Source organism: Vombatus ursinus, unplaced genomic scaffold (genome assembly GCF_900497805.2).
Source record: "Vombatus ursinus unplaced genomic scaffold, bare-nosed wombat genome assembly UNPS02008996.1, whole genome shotgun sequence".
Classification (NCBI taxonomy): Eukaryota; Metazoa; Chordata; class Mammalia; order Diprotodontia; family Vombatidae; genus Vombatus; species Vombatus ursinus.
This window is the reverse complement of record NW_020948774.1, coordinates 9,529,252-9,553,300: the sequence shown is the minus strand read 5'-3', so window position 1 is coordinate 9,553,300 and position 24,049 is coordinate 9,529,252. Positions and strand designations below refer to the sequence as shown.

General features: G+C 37.1%; 1 protein-coding gene across 1 annotated transcript in view; it reads left to right on the top strand.

Annotated features, from left to right (window-relative positions):
• LOC114034404 (myosin-4) overlaps positions 1 to 23,819 on the top strand; it is a 28,120-nt gene extending 4,301 nt beyond the window's left edge. The window contains exons 10-38 of the mRNA XM_027850080.1: positions 629 to 767; positions 3,503 to 3,621; positions 3,720 to 3,869; positions 3,984 to 4,154; positions 6,065 to 6,374; positions 6,902 to 6,975; positions 8,933 to 9,020; positions 9,108 to 9,225; positions 10,221 to 10,344; positions 10,436 to 10,572; positions 10,822 to 11,077; positions 13,150 to 13,392; positions 13,496 to 13,672; positions 13,982 to 14,127; positions 14,380 to 14,470; positions 14,560 to 14,949; positions 15,504 to 15,630; positions 18,683 to 18,801; positions 18,907 to 19,103; positions 19,816 to 19,999; positions 20,089 to 20,254; positions 20,356 to 20,480; positions 20,846 to 21,154; positions 21,560 to 21,763; positions 22,382 to 22,507; positions 22,596 to 22,766; positions 22,868 to 22,972; positions 23,108 to 23,203; positions 23,556 to 23,819. Coding sequence (XP_027705881.1) covers positions 629 to 767; positions 3,503 to 3,621; positions 3,720 to 3,869; positions 3,984 to 4,154; positions 6,065 to 6,374; positions 6,902 to 6,975; positions 8,933 to 9,020; positions 9,108 to 9,225; positions 10,221 to 10,344; positions 10,436 to 10,572; positions 10,822 to 11,077; positions 13,150 to 13,392; positions 13,496 to 13,672; positions 13,982 to 14,127; positions 14,380 to 14,470; positions 14,560 to 14,949; positions 15,504 to 15,630; positions 18,683 to 18,801; positions 18,907 to 19,103; positions 19,816 to 19,999; positions 20,089 to 20,254; positions 20,356 to 20,480; positions 20,846 to 21,154; positions 21,560 to 21,763; positions 22,382 to 22,507; positions 22,596 to 22,766; positions 22,868 to 22,972; positions 23,108 to 23,203; positions 23,556 to 23,708 — 4,815 coding nt within the window. The 3' untranslated portion in view covers positions 23,709 to 23,819. The remainder of the gene's footprint in view (positions 1 to 628; positions 768 to 3,502; positions 3,622 to 3,719; positions 3,870 to 3,983; positions 4,155 to 6,064; positions 6,375 to 6,901; positions 6,976 to 8,932; positions 9,021 to 9,107; positions 9,226 to 10,220; positions 10,345 to 10,435; positions 10,573 to 10,821; positions 11,078 to 13,149; positions 13,393 to 13,495; positions 13,673 to 13,981; positions 14,128 to 14,379; positions 14,471 to 14,559; positions 14,950 to 15,503; positions 15,631 to 18,682; positions 18,802 to 18,906; positions 19,104 to 19,815; positions 20,000 to 20,088; positions 20,255 to 20,355; positions 20,481 to 20,845; positions 21,155 to 21,559; positions 21,764 to 22,381; positions 22,508 to 22,595; positions 22,767 to 22,867; positions 22,973 to 23,107; positions 23,204 to 23,555) is intronic.
• The last annotated feature ends 230 nt before the right edge of the window (positions 23,820 to 24,049 follow it).

The window sequence follows — 24,049 nt, the reverse complement described above, 5'->3', positions numbered from 1 at the left end:
AACTCCCTCTTCTAATACAAGATAGTATCTACCACTCTCAGTCTTAGAGAGTTGCCTGGGGCACAAAAAGATTAGGCCAAGTCAAAACAAGTCAAGAGTCCTTGAACTAAACACTGGGGAGACAAAGAAAGACAAATAAACAGTCCCAGCCTTCAAAGAGCTTATATTGGGGTTAGGTTATGAAACACTTTCAATGCCTTGGACTGGGATAATAGAGGGGAAGAAAAACTAAACAACTGGACATTTATATGACTAAAAAAGAGAAGTAAGGAAAATAATGGGGAAACAGGGAATCTTTGCCCATCATTGTTAAAACAATCTTCAGGACTAGTTAGGTGATGGAGTAACCCTCCCACCATAGCAATGGAGAGCTTCGACAGCTTTGGCAATCTCCTTCATGTATATATCACATTTGCCTTGTATTATAGTTATTTGTGTTGCACGTTCAGTCCCCATTGTTTAATTGTAGATGCTTTGAACATGGATCTGCCTTATTTATCTTTGAAGGTCCTCTGGTGCCCAGCCCAGTGCCTCACATACTTAATAAATGTTGGTTAAATAGATTTGAAGACAATTTGCTTGTGGATAATTGAGATTAGGGAATTTATTGTATTCAATCTTTTGTCAGAGTGCTGTTGATATCCTGGGTTTCACTAATGATGAAAAGGTGGCCATTTACAAGCTAACAGGAGCTGTCATGCATTATGGTAACATGAAATTCAAGCAGAAGCAACGAGAGGAGCAGGCTGAGCCAGATGGCACAGAAGGTATAGATAATCCTAGATTGCATTTATGCATGATAGACTTGTCTAATAATAATCTAGTTGTGCTGCAGAAATATATCTTGTCTTTGTACACCCTGTAGTGCTAAGCATAGAGAAAACATAGCTGTTAATAGAATAACAGTGTTCAAGCAACATGGCCAAGGATCAGTTCCTGTGATACACATCATATAAAATGAACATGATTCAATTCTCTCTACACAAATTCAGTTCTCTCCACTGCCTTCTAGTTTCCCTCTGACTCTAGCTTCTTTTGTACCCAGCAGAATATTCCAAACTAGTTATTCTTCCCAGACATTAGATTCCTCATCTATAAAATGAGAGTGTCATGCTTGATTATCTAAGATCCCTTCTAGTTATACAACATTCTATGAGTCTGTGACTAGAATAGAGAATTGCTTTAAAATTATAGGGCATCTGGCAAAAGGGAGGTGTGCCCATAAGCATAGAATATGACCTCCTCTGAGCACTGAAAAGCCAGATATGCAAGCATCAAAAATGTCATCTGTATATGCCTACCATTTTTCATGCACTTGAGTCTTTTTCTGGAGTGTGTGGGTATACGGTACACAAGAAGTAATGTCACTTCCATGATGTCACATTGGTATTTCTCAAAATAATACCACTCTGTTCTCAAGATATTTAGCAGAATCCATTTCTTCCCATTGTAAAAGTGTACTATAGTAAGTTAGGAGAGGAGCCAGGGATAAATAAATTTCTCTTCATAATAACTCTCCCTTTAATTTACAAAGTCATTCTCTATCTCATTAGAGGAAAAAAATACCAGAAAAGAGGGAGGGGAAAAGGAGGAAATCTATATATCATTTTCTGATAGTCTGTATAATGCACGTGAGCAATCCAATATACTTGTTCATGTGTGTGTGGTGCATGTATGTGTATATATGTGTTAATTTTTGTTAATCTGTGGTCTGGTATTAACCAATCTAGATCAATTTGATCAAAATTAGTTTGATCCCCTTCAATGAATGAGGTAAAACTAAAGAAATTTGCCTCAGGACAACTTTGATTAAAGTCAAAGTCCCTTGAACTTTTATATTGCTATTACTCAATGTTAACAATGACAACAACAACAAACATAAAGTGCTTATAGCACAAAAAAGCAGTGTGCTAGGTATTGGAGAAAATACAAAAATTAGATTAGATACTGTAATAGTTGAAGTCCTCATCCCGTTTCACATGGATTATTTAAATCAATAGCCTCTGAATTGATCTCCTGGCTAGGAGTACCTCTCTTGTTCAGTCAATTCATCCATACATTGCTATCAAAGCTTTTTGTTTTTTTTTTTTTAAGTGCAAAGCTGACCACATCACTTCCATGTGAACTCTATTTATTCTCTATTGCCCTATAATAGAATACAAATTCCTCTGTTTGGCTTTTACAGGTCTTTACAACCTTGTCCCAACCTTTCTTTCCAGACATTGGAGTTACTCTCCCTTCCATACTTTGTAATCTAATCCAAATGGCCTTTTCTCTGTTCCTCACACAGTGACCTCCATCTCCCATCTTGGTGCCTTTGCCGCCCTTTCTGAAATGTTTACCTCCTTATCTCCACCCATTAGAATCCCTACCTTCCTTTCAACTTTAGCTTAAGTACCACTTTCTACATAAGGCCTTCTACAGCTCCAAGCTGCTAGTTCCAACCCCACCCCCAATCCCTCATCCAAATGACCTGGTCATATTTGCATAAATATTTCATGTGTTCATGCATGTGCATAAAATATACATTGTTTCTTCTAATATATAAGTTCTTTTTTTTGCTTGTTTTTGTGAGGCAATCGGGGTTAAGTGACTTGCCCAAGGTCACATCATCAAGTATGCATCAAGTGTTTGGTCTGAGGCCAGATGTGAACTCAGGTCCTCCTGACTTCAGGGTCAGTGCTCTATCCACTGTGCCACCTAGCTGCCCCTAACATATAAGTTCTTAAAGGGCTGGGACAGTTACATTTCTATCTTTGTATCTTCAGTGTTTAACAAACTGCTTGGCAGATAGTAGGTGCTTTTCAGGCAGCTAGGTGGCACAGTAGATAGAAGGCTGGCCCTGAAGTCAGGAATACCTGAATTCAAATCCGGCCTCAAACACTTACTAGCTATGTGATCTTGGCAAGTCACTTAACACTGTTTGCCTCAGTTTCTTCATCTGTAAAATGAGCAGGAGAAAAAAATGGCAAACTACTCCAGTATCTGTAAAAAAAAAAAAAAATAATAATAATAATAACAATAACCAAATAGGGTCATGCCATGACTAATAAACTAAATAACAACAAAAAGGTGCTTTAAAAATGCTTTTTAATTGACTAATTGATATATTCCCTCTCCTGTGGAGTTTACAATCTAGAAAGGGAACAACACACTAATATAGTTAATGCATCATAGTAGACCACCAACATTTTTGGTCTATAGACCACATTCATAGGTAAAAGATTTTTCAAACCACATGTTCCAAATTGCCACTGCAAAAATTAATCGATAAAATTTACAAGACCAAAATGCTAATGAGAAAACATCTTTGTAAATGAATTCTTGTCAGAATCAAAAGCTTAGGGATTGTGGAATTAGAAACATCCATATCACAAGAGACCTTGTAAACTATTCTTGGAGAGTCACCACTTGTTAATCTTCATATTTCTCTCAGAAATTTTAGATCAATTTGATTTTTCTGAGCTATGACACCCTTGTTCTTTTCTCTGTGCTATTATAGTTGCTGACAAGGCTGCCTACCTGCAAAGTCTGAATTCTGCTGACCTCCTCAAAGCTCTGTGCTTCCCTAGAGTGAAGGTTGGCAATGAATATGTCACCAAAGGCCAGACTGTGCAGCAGGTGAATGCGGTTAAAGCCACTTAATTCAAATCAACCAAAGGAAACTCAAAGGTTCATTCTTTGCTCTGACTTCAGGAAATATACTATTCTTCTTAAAGGTATACAATGCTGTGGGTGCTCTGGCTAAAGCTGTCTATGACAAGATGTTCCTATGGATGGTCACTCGTATCAACCAGCAACTAGACACCAAGCAGCCCAGACAGTACTTCATCGGCGTCTTGGACATTGCCGGCTTTGAGATCTTCGATGTAAGTTGTTAGGGGAAACAAAGCACTAAATGGAGAAGTCTACATAATTTGCTTTTCTTCAACTTCCCTTGTTTTTTCCAATCACTCAGAGTGTTTTGTATTTGACACACTCAGTTCAACAGCCTGGAGCAGCTGTGCATCAACTTCACCAATGAGAAACTGCAGCAGTTCTTCAACCACCACATGTTCGTGCTGGAGCAGGAGGAGTACAAGAAGGAAGGCATCGAGTGGGAGTTCATTGACTTCGGGATGGACCTGGCGGCCTGCATCGAGCTCATTGAGAAGGTGCGTACACATTTTCCATTACTCAAAATACTAAAGAAAAGTTTAATTTTTGCTCAAGAATTTTCAGCACTCCTAAAATTAATTGCTTCCTTTCCTTTTGGAGTAAGAAGCCTTTATATTTCACTCTCTGTGTGAGTTTATTATCATACTTGAAGCATACTTGCCTCTAGGTCATTTTCAAATAAATGGATCTCAACATGGATTGCTAGGAAATCTCTTATTCATACTTCCAAGAAAAGTGCCCTTTTATCCTTCTTTTAATTCAAAGGAGTGCTCTCAATTTCCTGTTTCTAACTTTGTACATGACTAAGCAAAATCAAACATTGTCTCAGTTTTTTTAAAAAAAGCCTTTGCTGTAGTACATTGCCAATTTCTTAAAAAAAAAATCTAAATAAATTAAATGTTTTCCCCCTTAATAAAAAATGTGTGATTACTCCTCAAAATACTAATTACATCAGTAAAGCATCATTTCTTCTCACCAAAATAATGTTGCCTTTCTCCCAATAGAGTATGTTCAATGATCTTTCCTTTCTACATATTTTAACTTATCTCACGTGGAATTGAAGTCTACCACTTAGCAATTCTCAGATTCCTTTCATGAAACTTTACTTTTGGATAAGAATCATTCCAAATCATTAGTACCTTGAAGAAGAAACTGTTAATAATGAAAGGCTATGTATTTTGACTGTCACAATTTTATCCGTGGGTTCCTTGGATGCTATCCATTCCTGTTTCATTATCTTAAAAGAATTGACAATATTTGTATGGGTGTGAGGTTTTAACCTGTTGGATTGGATTAAATTAAATTGCATTGTATGTACATTCCTTTTTTTCACCTTGATAAAATGATAGTATCAGAGCACCTATAAAAATCCAAATACAAATGGTTCCCTGAGATGAAACCTCTCTTCTTTGCTTAAGTACTATTGTTGTAGGCACTTATTCTAAATTCAGTACCCTCTTAGTTCAGGTTTGATGTTGAGACAAAATGATACACTCAAAAGTCACTGAATACCTAACAAAGGAGGAAGTTTACTTTGCCCTAACATAGCAAGGATATGCAACAAAGATACAATGGCACTCATCTTCTATAGAATTTGAATGGCCCCCATCATCTCCATTGGAAATGGATCTGGTCAGTTAGTTATCAGGGCACAGAAACTGGTGGTCTTACCATAGCTATATATGTTGATAATTTAAGAACAGGAATTCTCATGAAGGAAAAAATGTTTTATATCCTTTTGAAGACTCTGCTGATTTTTAAGATCAATAGAGACATCTTGTCATTATAACCATCGACTTAGATATTTTATATGGTCTTTTGAATCAGTCATGTTGTCTAATCATTTAATTTGAATAGAAAACTAGAAGACAAGACAAATTATAATCATATGTTTCACAATATGGAATTGTAGTTCCATAGGCTTATAGGTTTTTTTTTAAAATAGCATAAGATATACTTTTGTATTAGAAAAGATAGCTTTTTATCACCATATAACTTCTCTTTTCTTTTTATGCAATTTAGACATCTCACTATTGTTGTTATGGCTAGAATGGAATATAGTATTAATACATATAAATTTGCTAAATAATGAGAATTAAACTACGAAACAGTATTTCCATCAGCCCAAATTCATTTTGAATATGAGGTTTGCTGCATGACAAACTATTACATATATCTACATAATACCAAATCTTTACAGAAAACATATTTCTAGCATATCTCTAGCATGTATAATGATGGTTTTATGTTTCAGCATTTGAAGTTGAAAAGTAGAGATAGTTTCATTTACCTATCATCACATATATACTTCTGAAAAATTGTATTTTTGGGGCTACAAAATTTCCACATACAATTGAAGTAGCATTTCCTGGGAGAATATAACTATATATCTCTTCCCTATCCTTAGCCAATGGGCATATTCTCCATCCTAGAAGAAGAGTGTATGTTCCCCAAGGCAACAGACATTTCTTTCAAGAACAAGCTGTATGAACAACATTTGGGGAAATCCAACAACTTCCAGAAACCCAAGCCTGCCAAGGGGAAAGCTGAGGCCCACTTCTCCCTGGTGCACTACGCTGGCACCGTGGACTACAACATTACAGGCTGGCTAGACAAGAACAAGGATCCTTTGAATGAAACTGTGGTTGGACTCTACCAGAAATCTGCAATGAAAACTCTGGCCTTCCTCTTTGCTGGAGGACCTGGCTCTGAAGGAGGTAATTTTTCCCAGTGCCAGGGATTCTTAATCGTTTTTGTGTCATGGACCCCTTTGGCAGTCTAGTGAAGTCTGTGGTCCCCTTTCAGAATAATATTTTAAGTACATAAAATACATAGAACTAGAATGAAAACTATATTTAAATAATTATCAAAATGTATTCAGCAGCAAGAAGAAGTTCATGAATCTCAGTTAAGAACATATAGGGAGTTGGGTTCTGAATACTACACCCAAATACCACTTCCAGGAAACAGCCCTATTTTGTACCAATAGGGAGGTCCTTCTCTATGCCTCTTCTTCTTATCATTGTGTTTTTTATTTATTTACCTTGGAAATCTCTTTTAGTAAAATTGTAGTCTCTTAGCCTACTGATATGAATAATAGTTGATAGAGGTGGGGCATGCATTCAAAAAGAGTAGCAATGTAAATAAGGGCAGATTTTAAGGTTCAAAAGGAATTTGGGCAGGAGTAATTTTAAAAATTATAAGTGTTAATATATAATTTATTTTATTTCTTTTTATTTCTCAGAGGGTGGTGGCGGTGGAAAGAAAGGTGGAAAGAAGAAGGGTTCATCTTTCCAGACGGTGTCAGCTCTTTTTCGGGTACGATATAATCTTTAAATCTGTAGTAAGATGTAAAAAGAGTTATATATGAACAGATCTAGAATGTCTCTAAGGGATAATTTTAACCCAAATAAATCCTAAAGAATTAATCAATCTACAAATACTTATTAAGTCACTTCCCCAGTACATCCTATGAATATATTGTGACAAAAGACAAATTTCCTCTAAATCTAAAACTCATAAGACCTGCTCACCTCATAGGTATTGAAGGAATTCAAGACTGAGCTAAAACCTATTTTCAGACCCAACTTCTTCACTTAGTGATGTCAGTCACACACAATCAAAGGCTTAATTTAAATTTTCTCCAAATGTCAGTACTTGGGATAAACCACCTGAATTTGGATAGAGACTTAAAGAAGGAGTACATTATTAAAATGCCCTTACAGTCTGTCTGCTTTCATTTCCCTGGTATTTGCCAGTTTTTTTTAACTTATTTTTTTAAGACTAGTTATCTTTATATCAACAAGCCTAAAAGTCTAAACAGAACCCCAAATTCTTTTTCACATTTTTTTCTTCCTCATCTCAATAGCTTTTCTTGCCAACATAAGCAACAGAAATGAACTCACTTTCTAACCTCTTTAAATTTTTTCAGATAGTTCTATAAAGTTACAGTGAAGGGTCATCAAAAATATTTATTGCCTTTTAGACATCTTCAACTGGATGTCTTTTTGGCATCACAATCTTACCATATCCAAAACAAAACTTATTATCTTTTACCCAAAACCATCCCCTCTTCCAAACTTCCCTTTTAAGGGTATCACTATTCTTCCAGTAACCCAGGCTCAGAAGCTTGGGGTCATCTGCAACTCCTCTCACTCATTCCACACATCAGCCCATTGACAAATCTTATTTCTGCCTTCACATCTCTCTTATATGTCTCTTTCTCTTCACTCACATAGACACTATCCTAGTTCAGGCCCTTATCACCTTACTTGTAGACTATGGCAATAGCTTTCTAACTGGCCTCGCATCTCCCCTCACTCCAATCCATTCTCCACATAGCTGCCAAAATGATTTCCTGAAAGCGTAGGTCTGACTATGTCACTCATCTAGTAAAAAAAAAAAAAATCTACCTATCATCTCCAGGATCAAATATAAAAAGCTCTTCAAATCCTGACTCCTTTCTACCATTCCAGTCTTCTTACATTTTACTCCCCTCCATGCACTCTATGTTCCAGAGACACTGATATAAGTCCTAGTACATGACATGTCCATCTCCTCAGCTTCATGTCTTTGTACTGACTGTGCTCCATGCCTAGAGTTCTCTCCCTCTGGTATCTGTCTCCTGGCTTCTTTTACGTATTACTTCAAATAACATCTTCTGCAAGAAGCCTTTTTCAGTCCCCCACCATATTAATATCTGCACTCTGATATTTGTTTAAATTACTCTGTATTTTTCTTGTTTGTACATAGTTGTTTGCATGTTGTCTCCCACTTTAGATCATAATCTCCTTAAGAACGATTTGTTTTGCCTTTCTTTGTATCCCTAGCACTTAGCATGGCACCTAACACATAGTAAGGGCTTAATAAATGCTTGCTGACTGACTTACAGACTGATGCTACATCCTGGCATGGAGGTGACCTCCTTCTCTAGAAGACTATGCCAAAAAAGCTCAAGCTGTGTCAGGCCCCGTCTAACTTAAAAAGCTTTAAGAAAATACATGGTGATGGACTATGTGCTTGTTGCTTGAGGACCAGCCTATGTAAATTTGATGATTTTCATTAGCAGAAGATTGGTCCCCATCTGATTAATTTTTCTTGGCCTCAGCAACTCATAAAGACCTTCCACTAAAGTATGGAAGGCTTAAGATCTACTTTGGTAGAGGAAGAATGGAATCCCAGACTTCTTGAGGTATTGAAGTGAGGTAGGGGACTGATAAGGTTTTCAAGTAGCAACAAGAGGCAATTATTAACATCTTTTTATATGGTTTTATAGGAGAATTTAAATAAGCTGATGACCAACCTTAGAAGCACTCACCCTCATTTTGTACGCTGCATCATTCCCAATGAAACTAAAACACCTGGTAAGAAACTGGTGAAGTTCAAATAGGTAACACTGTTTTTACCTTGATTTTTAAGTAAAATTTATGAGCTTTGGTGTTGTTTTTCAGGTGCCATGGAACATGAACTTGTCCTACATCAGCTGAGGTGTAATGGTGTGCTAGAAGGTATTAGAATCTGCCGGAAAGGATTCCCAAGCCGAATCCTGTACGCTGACTTCAAACAACGGTAAGGTCCTCCCTATTATAATCATTTTCACCTTTAAATATCATATCATCTGTCATCTACACAGCTATTATTTTCAATTCTTCAACAATGAAACATAAAATATTATCAGTTGAAAAGTCATCTGAAAAGAGAAAAGTCCTGGGTAATTAATAGCAGAGGAAATTTATTCTTCTTGCTGTATCAAAGAAACATTCTGGTCTGGATGGTACACCACTTGATGGAAAATGGTACTATGTTTGTTTGTTTGTTGATTTATTTATTTAGTTGTCTATCAGTCCATTTATTCATTTTTTCACTAGTTTATTTATTTATTTTTGAGATTGAGTCTTCCTACCCAAACTGGCCAGTTTGGAAGTGCAACAGCTATCACAGGCCCAATCTCACTACTGATTGGCATGGGATTTTTGACTTTTTCAGTTTCTGACCTACACTGGTTCACCCTATCTTTTAAATATCCTGGTTGCCCTTCACTCCCAGGGGTTCATTAAATTTGTTAGTCTTAGTGAAGAATCCTTATTAGGTTAGCCAACTTCTGTTCAGAACTCTTGAACTCAAGTAATCCCCCAGTCTCAGCCTCCCCCAGCAGCAGAGCCTACCTGGCTTCATTAAAAAAATAATAAATCAGTGTCTTTTGTTTATATATCATATCAATTTTCCAGCATATTCTTTCTTCCTCCAATAAACAAAGAGCCATTGATTATAACAAAGAATAAAAAAAGAGAAAAGATGTAGTTCATCAAATCTAACTAGTACATCAATAAAGTCCAATAATGTATGCAATATTATCTGCCCACAATCTCCAACCTCTGCAAAGAAAGGGGAGTGGGGTATGCATTCTGAAATCTCTTCTTTAGGGTCAACCTTGGTTATTACAGCCACAGTCTTCAAATTTTGATTTTCTTGAATTCACATAACTTGTGATTATTCTGATGAGGCTACAATAGTTGTATCACCTTTTTAATGAAGAAAATATCTTGCTATTCTTATTATAATAGATACAAGGTTTTAAATGCAAGTGCTATTCCAGAGGGACAGTTCATTGACAGCAAGAAGGCTTCCGAGAAACTTCTTGGATCCATTGATATCGACCACACCCAGTATAAATTTGGGCACACCAAGGTACCACTAATCACAATTTTCACCTTGGAAAATTACTTTCCATTTGAAATTTCTACTGAAAATTATCAAATTTAACTTTTCTTTTGCCAAGGTCTTCTTTAAAGCTGGTCTTCTGGGAACCCTAGAGGAGATGCGAGATGACAAATTAGCTCAACTAATCACGCGCACTCAAGCCATATGCCGAGGCTACCTGATGAGAGTAGAATTTAAGAAAATGATGGAAAGGAGGTGAGGCTCATATTAGCATTTCACAGTGTCTGTATTTCCTTTCTTTTTAATTGAATGCTATTATTCAATCTGCTAAATATGCCTTTAATTAATCAATCTATGAACATTTATTAAATGTCTATTCTTTCGAGGAGCTATAGTGGGAACTGATTATACAAATACAAAAGTGAGACAGCTCCTATCCTCAACAAGATTCTATTCTCTTTTTCATAAGCTTCATTCCCTTTTTAAATGCATTTTCATTTATAGAGAGTCCATCTTCTGCATCCAGTACAATGTCCGTTCCTTCATGAATGTCAAGCACTGGCCCTGGATGAAGCTGTATTTCAAAATCAAGCCTCTGCTCAAGAGTGCAGAGACAGAGAAAGAGATGGCCAACATGAAGGAAGAGTTTGAGAAAACCAAAGAAGAGCTCGCCAAGTCTGAGGCTAAGAGAAAGGAACTGGAAGAAAAGATGGTGGCTCTGACACAAGAGAAAAATGACCTCCTTCTCCAAGTGCAATCTGTGAGTATCCTGTAATAGTCATTCTAAAACAATCAGTTTGTTTAATAACAACAATCATTCGGTCATTGTTAAATGCCCATTATCATTTGTTATTCTACCACTACCATCTAAGATATGAGATTTTTAAAAATAGTTTTAGAAAGCTATAAACTTTATTGCATAGCTCACAGGAAAAGCATTGGTTGTAGACTCAGAAGGCGTGAGTTTGACTCCATGGTCTGGTATTTACTAGCTTTGTAACTCTGACAAAAATCACCTCTGTGCCTCAGTGTCCTCATCTGCAAAATGGAGATAATAACTGCATCACTTACCTCACAGAAGCTTTCTGTGGGAAGTATTTTTGTAAACCTTTAAGTGCTATGTAAATGTGAATTGTTATTTCAGTCCAATTTTCAAAAATATTTAGAACAACCCTTAAAAGCAAAAGATAGACACTTCCTAAATAATTTTTACACATGTGTTTATGGTTTATTCAATATAAATTTACAAACATATGTACATATCTATAAAAATTTATAAAAAAATCAAAGAACACACATGTGTGTGTATACATACACACCTACAAATATATGTATATATATATTGCATGTGTATATATGTATGTATGCATGTAAGTATGTATTTCTTGATTTTTTTCCCTGTCTTTCCAGAACCTGCTATTAGACTAGAGTGGGCTGAAGTTTCTTTAGGGATTTTCTTTGGGGGGGGGCTATAAATCAGAATGTACTTTGATCTCATCAGAACAAAAAGTGAGCTAAAAGAAAAGTTACACATAGCACTCTTAACAATGGCTAATTGGAGAAGAGGGAATTGATATCTGTTCTTCTACAGCCACTGAGGTTTTTTTCCCCCTTCTTCACCTCTTTTTCAATTTCTTAGGGTACTGGCACTGATATTCCTTTACTAGGTTTTTTTTGTTTTGTTTTGTTGGGGTTTTTTTGTTTTTTTGGCTAGGCAATGGGGTTAAGTGACTTGTCCAGGATCACACAGCTAGTAAGTATCAAGTGTCTGAGGCCAGATTTGAACTCAGGTCCTTCTGACCTCAGGGCCAGTGCTATATCTACTGTGCTATTCCATTAATAGTTAACAGTGGTATCTGCAATGTAGTAAGTTTAACTTATAAACAAGGTACCTCCAATACACAAAGAATTATTGAATCTGGGTCAATAGCTGCTGTCTGTTTCTTCTTCCCTTTTAATAGATATGTTTAGACTCTAAATCATAGAATTGCAAGGAAAAGAAGACAAAATAAATCACTCTGAAAATTATTTTATGTTCTCACTCTTCTGCCTGCCTTCTCTTCTTCAAGCTTTCTTTTATAGTTTAGATACAATGGCATTTCACACCTAAAGTTTCCAATGGACTTTCTCATTTAAAATATTCTCTCTTTGAATTAAGGATGCTAGGAGACCAGGACATAAGTGATAACACAAAGGATCATATATTGTTTACTTTTCCTAAGTACTTATTTCATATTTAAAATATTTGAGGGAAATGTGAATAAAAATGGTAGCTTGTGGTGTTCCTTGAAAATCTATATTCCTGGGGGCAGCTATGTGGTGCAGTGGATAGAGCTCCAGTCTTGGAGTCAGGAGGACCTGAGTTCAAATCCGGCCTCAGACACATAACACTTACTAGCTGTGTGACCCTGGGCAAGTCACTTAACCCCAATTGCCTCACCAAAAAGCAAAAAAAAGTCTATATTCCTATGTGGAGACTATTTTGAGCAAAACTTTAAAGTAGGTAAATTTTGGTTTTGTCATACATTGGCTTTACTGTACAGCTCCTTTTCCCCTGCCCTGGTTGTATCTTCCACATGCCAAGGTTGTCCTGAGACCAAAATCAGATAATTGATGTAAAAGGAATTTTAAATGACAAAAGCATGATAGAACTTCAGGGCAAAATCAACTGGTAGATTAATTTTTAACTGGTTAGTCAGATGAATCAGTCAATCCAACCAGCACATAGAAGCACCAAAACTGGTTCATTCTTGGCCTTCTCTGCTTTCTGGACAAGTTGTTCTGTTTAGATGTGTAGACATAACTTTAGAAAATTATTTTTTTCTACCATAGGAAGCAGAAGGTTTGGCTGATGCTGAGGAGAGATGTGACCAGCTAATCAAAACCAAAATCCAACTTGAGGCTAAAATCAAGGAAGCGACTGAAAGAGCTGAGGATGAGGAGGAGATCAATGCTGAATTGACAGCCAAGAAGAGGAAACTGGAGGATGAATGTTCAGAACTCAAGAAGGATATTGATGACCTTGAGCTGACACTAGCCAAGGTGGAAAAGGAGAAACATGCTACAGAGAACAAGGTGCAAATAATACCAATGAAAAGGAAATAATTTATATTATGCATATGTTATGTACAAGTATGACACAGCATAATCTAATACAAAAATATTTTCTCTCATAAAGGTTAAAAACCTCACAGAGGAGATGGCAGGGCTGGATGAAAACATTGCTAAGCTCACTAAAGAGAAAAAAGCCCTCCAAGAAGCCCACCAGCAGACCCTGGATGACCTGCAGGCAGAGGAGGACAAAGTGAATACACTGACTAAAGCCAAAACCAAATTGGAACAACAAGTGGATGATGTAAGTGTAAAAACACATAGACTCATAGAGTTTTTTTTTTTACACTCATTGATTCATAGAATTTTGAAGCTGGATATAAAAAGAAGATGATTTCTTTCTTTAATATAAAATAAACTGTTTTTATATTAAAGGAATGATGATACCACATTCATGAAATTTTTAACATAACTGATTTCCGCTAATGACTTTTATTATTTTAAAAATTGAAATTGGTGTCACTTAAAATTTTCCATCTCATTAAATATAGATAGGTGACAAAGGATTCATGCTTTAAGAAACCAAATTAATAAAATGCATTTAAAAATTCAGCTTGAAGGATCCTTGGAGCAAGAAAAGAAACTCCGCATGGATCTAGAGAGAGCAAAGAGGAAACTAGAAGGTGACCTAAAGTTGGCCCAAGAATCCACAATGGATATCGAAAATGACAAAGCACAGCTTGATGAAAAATTAAAAAAGTAAGTACAAATACAACATAACTCCATTATTAAACTGATTAAGATAAAACACTGGTGAAAAAAAGTGATGTGTCCCAAGTAAAATTAAAATAGATGCTGAAAAAGCTTTATAGGGTACAATTGGCTTAGAAGGTATCTGTTAGCCCTCTTTTCCAAAATCAGCATTACAGAGGGATTCTAATGTTTAATTTTTAAAAAGTAAAGGGAAATTTATGGAATTATGGTTTCTAACATGTCTTGCTTTTCTAAAAGGAAAGAGTTTGAAATGAGCAATCTGCAAAGCAAGATTGAAGACGAACAAGCATTGGCTATGCAGTTGCAGAAGAAGATCAAGGAGTTGCAGGTAAAATCATCACTTCCACGGGTTCCACGCCCCATGAAAACATCCACTGACAGGAAGGAGCTGATGGCTGTGCTTTCCCTTATTGCTAGGCTCGCATTGAAGAACTGGAGGAGGAAATCGAGGCAGAACGCGCCTCTCGGGCAAAAGCTGAGAAGCAGCGATCTGATCTCTCCAGGGAGCTCGAGGAGATCAGCGAGCGCCTGGAAGAAGCTGGTGGGGCAACTTCAGCCCAGATTGAGATGAACAAGAAGCGAGAGGCTGAATTCCAGAAGATGCGCAGGGACCTTGAAGAGGCCACCCTGCAGCATGAAGCCACAGCGGCCACTCTGCGGAAGAAGCACGCGGATAGCGTAGCTGAGCTTGGGGAACAAATCGACAACCTGCAGAGGGTCAAACAGAAACTGGAGAAGGAGAAGAGTGAAATGAAGATGGAGATTGATGACCTTGCTGGTAATATGGAGACTGTCTCCAAAGCCAAGGTACTGTGGTCTCCTTCCTATTTGATTGCAAGGAAAAAATGAAAACAAAAGTCTTTTTTTTTTTTTTTACTATACTGAATATTAAATCTTTAGGAATATAAGATTCAGAGCTAGAAGAGACTATAGTCCAACCCACTTATTTGGCACATGAGAAAATGATGATTTTGCTGAGTGGATATGGCTAGTATGAAGAAGAAGAAGAAAAAAAACTAAGGCTGAACTCCAGGCAGAAGAGCTAGTGCTTCACAGAAGATAAAGTATTATCTCTAATAGTGAAGGCCCATTGTTTATGTATCTTAATTAGAATTACTTTATTATAAAGGGTTACATTCAGTCTTCCCACTTAGTTTATTGATGCAAAATTACTTTGTTTTTTTAATCTAGGTATAAGATATGATGGCAAAATAAGCCTCATGTGAAAATAATTCTCATGACTTTAGACACATCCCTTATAATACATATTTTAGCATGCTAAAAATATAAACCAGCTTTGAATTTTCTTTGATTTCAGACTTACAAATTAAATATTAATTTTTTGATTCCTTATTTCATAGGCAAATCTTGAGAAAATGTGTCGCACCCTGGAAGATCAGCTTAGTGAAATAAAAACCAAGGAGGAAGAGCAACAACGCCTAATAAATGACTTGTCAGCTCAAAGGGCACGTTTACAAACTGAATCAGGTAATTACAGCCCAACACCTCCATACAATGTGCTGGACTTCTTGTCGTCAGAGAGACTGGGTTCAAATCTTGGCCCAGTCACTTACTACCTATATAATCTTTTTTTTTTTTTACATATGAAATCATGCAAAATATATTTCCATGTTAGCCATGTTGCAAAAGAAAACATAGACAAAAAAAGAGAAAAAGAAAGTTTAAAAAGTACGTTTCAATCTGCATTTAGAGTTCATGAGTGCTCTCTGGAGATAGATAGCATTTTTCATTATGTATCCTTTGGAATTTTCTCAGATCATTGTCTTGATCAGAGTAACTAAGTCTTTCACAGTTGATCATCCTAAGAGAATTGCAATCACTGTGTACAATGTTGTCTTGGTTCTGCCTTATTTCACTTTGCATGAGTTCATATAAGTCTTCCCAGGTTTTTCTGAAGCCATCCTGCTCATCATTTCTTACAGCACAATAGAATTGTATCACAATCATATACCACAACTTGTTCAGCCATTACCCACTTGATGGGCATCCCCTCAATCTTCAATTCTTTGCTACCACAAAAAGAGCTGCTATAAATATTTTTGTATAAATAGGTCCTTTTCCCTTTTCTTTGATCTCTTTGGGATACAGACTTAGTCATGATATTGCTGGGTCAAAGGGTTTGCACAGTTTTATAACCCTTTGGGCGAAGTTTCAAATTATTCTCTAGAAAGGTTAAACTAGTTCACAACACTAACAACGATGCATTGTGTCCCAATTTTTCCACATCCCCTTCAGCATTTATCATTTTCTTTTTCTGTTCTGTTAGCCAATCTAATAGATGTGAGGTGGTATCTCAAAACTGTTTTAATTTACATTTCTCTAATCAGTAGTGATTTAGAGCATTTTCCCATGTGACTCTTGGTAGCTTTGATTTCTTCTTCTGAAAACTGGCTGTTCATGTCCTTTGACCTTTATCAACTGGGAAATAACAAATACTTTTTGATTGTTTTATTATTATTATATGAAAATTTGGGGCAGTCTTATTAGCAATGCCTGGCATATTAACAGTGCTTAATAATTGCTTGTTGATTGCATATGGTCTTTGGGTCACCAAAAATATATGAACACAGAAGAAACAACCAGCTTGACCTGCTATCATATTGATAAGTAAACAATTACTTGACTTATATTGTACTTTGAATACCTTTCTATTCCTCCTTTTAGGAGTAGATTGTACAGTGACTTTCTCAGCAATTAAATTCTATTTAGCAATTACATATTAAGTACCTCCTGTGTGACAGGCACTGTGTTGGGCACTAGGGATACAGAGGCAAAAATAAAAACCCAGCCTGACCCCAAGGAACTTATATTTCACTGGGAAAAATAACATGTTTACCATATTGAACCCAAAAGAGAATTTGTGGGGATGTATTTGTGGGGCTGTGTTCCAGATGTTACAGAAATCTCTTGACTCCCACTGCCTAAAGGCCAAGTCTGTTCCACTTCACCAGGGTTCTCTGTTACCCTTAAAGGGGTTTGGGAATATCTAGGCCCTCTGTCTAGCCCTACAGAAGAGATTCAGGTTCCCCCAAGTGCAAGGGGATCCCAATATCTAATTTAATTTAACCAACCAATAGTTGTATTAGCTCTATAAAGGAATATTTACTTCAAAGATATAGCAAGAAAAAAACATCCAAACATTCCCTCCAATACTTGGGGGCATAACTCCCCCATGGGGCACCTTATGGTGGGGGAGGTGGAGGAGAAGAGGGATAGGTTCATAGCTGAACTCAGATCCCATATAGCACAGTCCTACCAAGCTCCAAGTCCAAAGCACACCTTGTGCTGGAGTCTGAGGCACCTGGGCTTCTTAGGGCTTGCCTGCTGAGCTGAATGGCTGCCCATCCAAAGTCACCATGGCTCGTAACACAGTAGCAGTAATGCCATGACTCTCGGCACAGGATTTGATGGATTTCTGAGTGCTTTGCCATATGACTTGCAGTTGAACCTCACAACAGCCCTTTCCTTGGGGCTTTTCTTAGGCTGCTGTTCCTCTTCAAGGTGCCTGTAGAGCCAAGGTCTCTTCTTGCTGTCTCTTCCACAACTCAGTCTTCCCTTTGTCCCTCAGAGATATGATGGAAGTGTCATTGCTTGTTCCAACTTCTTGAATCCAGATGATGAAGTCTTCTCCCTGGTTCTGAGATAACTTCTCCCCCTACCTTTATAATCTCGGGAAAGCTACTTACCCTCTCTGGGCCTCAGTTTCTTCAACTCTATAATAGGAAGGTTAAATAAGAGGGCCTCCTAAATCCTAGCCCTGTGATCTTTCTGAAGATGTACAGAAGGGGAAGAAAACATCTCCTCTTTTTGCTATTTCTATCAAATACTAAATACCAGTCAGTCAACTCTGAAATTAATTGTTCCATGTTCTTCTTCAAATTAATTTTGATGGTAAAATATGAAGCTTATGTAACTGACAAATGTTCTTTGTAATTAATCAATCAAAAACATTTAGTAAGAGCCTACTATGTGTCAGATATTGTACTTGGGATACAACTACAAAAGTGAGACAGTCCCTGTATGCAAGGAGTTTATATTCTACTAGTGGGGTAGGATGTGCTCATAGGTAAATACAGTATACAAATAAAATAAATATACAAGTGATTGGGAATAGGAGGTTATCATTAACAACTAGGAGATCAAGAAAAACTTCTTGAAGAAGTTAGAAATTGAGCTGAACCTTAAAAGGAGACATGGGTTCCAAGAACAACATGGGGCAAAAACTATGGAAAGGCACAGATAGATGTATGCAATATGTATGTGCAATATGTAACTTTTTATTCGAAAAACAGACCCCTAAAAATTAAATAAGGCCAGTAGACCTTGGGAGTACTAGGTCTATTATTCCAAATCTCCCAACATCAAAGCAAGTATACAACTTTATTAGCTAAATTTACTTCACAAGAAGTATAATAGTAGAAAAACAACCTGCTTTATTTAATATTAATATGATTGTGTTTCACATGATACCTTCTCCTGGGTAGAAGTATTAAATTTCTCATATATTGGTCTTCTGCAGGTGAATTTTCACGTCAGCTTGATGAGAAAGACTCCTTAGTTTCTCAGCTGTCCAGGGGCAAACAAGCATTTACCCAACAGATTGAGGAACTGAAGAGGCAGCTTGAAGAGGAGACTAAGGTGAAAATTCCAATGCTGAGGTTTTTAAATATGCCATCTCATTGAATCAAATGAGGAAAATAGCATTGTCTAAGGTAAACATCATAAATCTTATCATTTGCATAGGCAAAAAATGCTTTGGCCCATGCCCTACAGTCAGCTCGCCATGACTGTGACTTGTTACGGGAACAATATGAAGAGGAACAGGAAGCCAAGGCGGAGCTACAGAGGGCAATGTCCAAGGCCAACAGCGAGGTCGCCCAATGGAGGACCAAATATGAGACGGATGCCATTCAGCGCACAGAGGAACTGGAGGAAGCCAAGTATGGGCAGTCGGTTAAAGGGCAAGAAATGGCAAAGATTAAAAAAGCATGTGGGAAAGAATAAATGAGTTAGAGCTTGGAAGAGTAAAAAATGTTTTACAATCCATGACTTTGACAATTCACATAATCTCTGTAGACTGCAGTTTCCTCATCTCAAAAACAGAGGATTAGACTAGATCATATCTAAAATCTCTGTCAATGCTGAATCCTAGGGTCCCCTATACTTTTGAGTGGGACAAGATTAGAAGTCATTAACTGGTCAAATTCACAGTGGAATGTACAGGAAAGCAGTTTGTGGCCACATCCTTCTTTCACAGACATTTCTAAAAGAGAATCTATATCACTCCCTCCCACTCAATAATTTCTTTCTGCCTTTTCAGATCAGAAATAAAAGTTTTATCCTCCACATACACACAAATGCATATGCACACAATCAAACATCCACACAAATACAAAGATCTTGGGGCTTTGAAGAAATAAAAACTTAGCCCCCAAAATGTTGGATTCCCTTGTGCTAGCTATGAGGAGATAAGACCATTGGTAAGAAAAAAATTCTGAGGAACAGATTGTCTTGAGAGAAATTTTTTTTAAAGTATATTCATTTTGAGAAAATTATAGGAAAATAAATATTTTAAGAATAGCCTTGCTAAATTAAATTTCATAACTCATTCTTTTCTTGGTCATTCACCTTATGAAACATGGATCTTTTCAGAAAGAAACTGGCCCAGCGCCTACAAGATGCTGAGGAACACGTGGAAGCTGTGAATGCCAAATGTGCTTCCCTTGAAAAGACCAAGCAGCGGCTACAGAATGAAGTGGAAGACCTCATGATTGACGTAGAGAGGTCCAATGCTGCCTGTGCTGCTCTAGATAAAAAGCAAAGGAATTTTGACAAGGTATTTCATATGGAAGTTTCTATCTTTTGGGAAATTTGCAGAACACCTTGTTCTTGACGACAGAGAATAATTGTTGATTGCTCTTTTAGGTGTTGTCAGAATGGAAACAGAAATATGAGGAAACTCAGGCTGAGCTGGAAGCTTCCCAGAAGGAGTCTCGGGCTCTCAGCACAGAGCTGTTCAAAATGAAGAATGCCTATGAGGAGTCACTGGATCAACTGGAAACTCTGAAACGAGAGAACAAGAACTTGCAGCGTGAGTGCCTCTCATTTACCTCTACAATGCTAGAGGGAAATCCTTTTACTTTTTTTTATTATTACTCAATTGATTTTCTGTTTTTGTTTACTAACCAACAGAGGAGATTTCGGACTTAACTGAGCAGATCGCAACAGGGGGGAAGCATATTCATGAACTGGAGAAAATAAAGAAACAAATTGAGCAAGAAAAGGGGGAACTTCAGGCTGCTCTGGAGGAAGCTGAGGTATAAGTCAATCAATTAAGTGAACAAGCGATTATTAAGCACCTACTTTGTGCCAGTTGCTGTGTGATACAAATATAAAAATGAGCTGATCCCTGCTTTTAAGAAACTTATTTTATACTAGGATAGAGAAATACAGCAAATGCTGTTTTTCCCCAATCCATTTAATAATCAACTAAAAAAAGCCATTGAAACTTAGTTTATCATATAAAAAAATCTTTAAGGGGTGCATAGTTTCAATACTTTCCAGAATAATAGAAATAAAATCACTACATCAAGATACATAGAGGGAATAACTGCTTTTAAAAAACCATTATAATGTTTAGAAAATGGCTTTTTTGTCCAACTGATTTTTTTTCCCCATTAAGGCTTCACTTGAGCATGAAGAAGGAAAAATTCTGCGCATCCAACTTGAGTTAAACCAGGTGAAGTCTGAAATTGACAGGAAGATTGCTGAGAAGGATGAGGAAATTGATCAGCTAAAGAGGAACCACCTCAGAGTTGTGGAGTCGATGCAGAGCACACTGGATGCTGAGATCAGAAGCAGGAATGATGCTATGAGGATAAAGAAGAAAATGGAAGGAGATCTGAATGAAATGGAAATCCAGCTAAACCATGCCAACCGCCAAGCTGCAGAGGCCCTAAGGAATCTGAGGAATACACAAAGTATCCTGAAGGTAAGTTGGGTTAATGTACAAGATCTTTTATAAGGTCCTCTGTGCAGTTTTTACTTTTTACTTTTAAAATTTTATAAAGTTAATTTGTAAATATGACCTTAAAAAATAATTTGATAATGACTGGTGGCTTTAAGACACAGTTTACTTTATTTGACTACAGTTTTCATTTTTCAGTGGTCCTAGGGCCTGAAATAAAAAAAGCATTGAATCCCTTTGTACAAGGTGGTTGTCCTAACCAGATTTAATTTAAAATTAGGTTTGTAATTTGTTTCTGTCATACTTGGAATCTAAGTTATAAAAGACTCTAAGTACGTAATGATTTTGTAAAAAAAAAAAAAATGCTACATTTGCCTTAGCTTCACTTTGACACACAAACACAAGATATGATTTTCCTTTGACATATAGGACACCCAACTGCATTTGGATGATGCCATTAGAGGCCAAGATGACCTTAAGGAGCAGTTGGCAATGGTTGAGCGGAGAGCTAACTTGATGCAGGCTGAGATTGAAGAGTTAAGAGCTTCCCTAGAACAGACTGAGAGGAGCAGAAAGATAGCTGAACAAGAACTTCTGGATGCTAGTGAGCGTGTGCAACTCCTACACACTCAGGTGAGAGTTTTGTTATCAATTGATCAACAAGTATTTATTAAGCATGTAGGACCTAACAGGTCTGTCCAAGGCATTGGAGACATAAAGACAAAAATTAAATAGTCTCGACCTTTCAGGGGCTCACCTTCTATCAGAGATTAGAAACATTTTCTAAAGATTGGGACAATTTTAGATGTTATATCTAGCACCTGATAAGACACAACCTTTGACTTTTTTAAAGTTCTAGAAAGAATACAGAACTGATGTAATAATACCTACCTGAGTTTCAGGTGCATTTAGGGACTCCTTATGATTTCAAACTACATGACAGGTATGTTGATTAAAGTCTAGAGTCCTAATTCTAGGAATTGCCTATTTTTAGAAACAAAGAAAAAACCCTTGCCAACTATTCTAAAATTCTAAAATTAAAAGAGAATAAAAGATTTTAAAATGCAGAGCCAGGTGATGGAGGAAACTAAGAGGCAAACGGAGAGTTTAGTCCTACTTTGGTCTATGTTCTAAAATGGATGCCTATTATATCTGGTAGGAGTAATTATCAACTATATATGCATAGATTAATTTTAATTATATGTTATCAAAATTACTAATTGTGCTATATTTTTCAAATATTCTAACCAGAACACTAGCCTGATCAACACCAAAAAGAAGTTGGAAACAGACATTTCCCAAATCCAGGGTGAGATGGAAGACATAGTTCAGGAAGCCCGGAATGCAGAAGAGAAGGCCAAGAAGGCTCTCACTGATGTGAGCAGAAACCACATTGATTTCCCTCCTTGATCTATTGATATGACTACTTGACATTTATAGTTGTCTTGGCTTACTTGCTAACTAGGCAGCCATGATGGCTGAGGAGCTGAAGAAGGAGCAGGACACCAGCGCCCACCTGGAGCGGATGAAGAAGAACCTGGAGCAGACCGTGAAGGACTTGCAGCACCGCCTGGATGAGGCCGAGCAGCTGGCCCTGAAAGGAGGGAAGAAGCAGATCCAGAAACTGGAGGCCAGGGTAACTATCCCAAATATTAGATCTTTTCCAGCCTATTCCTCTGACTGGTTTCAGTAAAAACTGTTAAAAACCAAATCAAATTAAACATTGTCTTTTTCCAGGTTCGTGAGCTTGAAAATGAGGTTGAAAATGAACAGAAACGCAATGTTGAAGTTGTGAAGGGCCTACGTAAACATGAAAGACGAGTGAAGGAACTCACTTATCAGGTGAAGTTATCTACCATTCCATATAACTATATTCGTCCTTCTCTTCCCATATCCCACCCCTTCCCATGGAAATGAAAGATAAGAATAGCTGTTAGGTTTCAAATGGTGAAATTACCTCTTCATCAACTCTTTCAGACCGAGGAAGACCGTAAGAATGTTCTCAGGCTTCAGGACCTAGTAGACAAATTACAAACCAAAGTGAAAGCATACAAGAGACAAGCTGAAGAGGCGGTGAGTATAGTTCCTTGGCCATCATTTGGCTAAAGCAAATGTTTCTTTTTTTTTCCTTCTACAATCCTCTGGTGCTTACTGTATAATTCCCCACACCCAATGAATTGCTTCTAAGAAACTAAGCAGGATTATATCTGTGTTCCTTTTCTTGCCTTGCTGGCAATGTAGTAAATCTTAAATTTGGAAAGGAAGTCCCGAAATAACAAGATGAGGAGGAAGTAGTCAGCTGAATTGGTTCATAGTCCCACACTCTTCATTGCCAACATCCAGCAACATTTTCCTTCTTCCCCAAAAAAATAGAATCAGAAATTCAGACTTCTCTTTTTCTGACCAATATGTTTTATATCCTCAGGAGGAACAATCCAATGTCAACCTCTCCAAATTCCGCAAGATCCAGCATGAGCTGGAGGAGGCTGAAGAACGGGCTGATATTGCTGAATCCCAGGTCAACAAACTTCGGGTTAAGAGTCGGGAGGTCCACACAAAGATTGTGAGTGAAGAGTAATCACATCCTGATGCTTCAATGTGACTGAAGAAATGAACATAATGTGAAATTCTCAGTCACTTTACTCTGTAATTATTGTCTACCCTGTCTTTAATGTCAAGGTAATAAAGCCTAAAGAGAAATTTACAAACCAAAGTTGCATTTGTCTTCTTATAATAATATCGCTTCAGTAATATTAGGGGTAATAATAGCTCACATATATATTGTGCCTTAAATTTGGAAAGCATTTATATACTATATTGCTTGACCCAGTGACCATGTAATATAAGGTCTATTATTATTCCATTTTACAGATTAGTATACTGAGGCTCAGAGAGATCAAGTGACTTGTATAGGGTTAT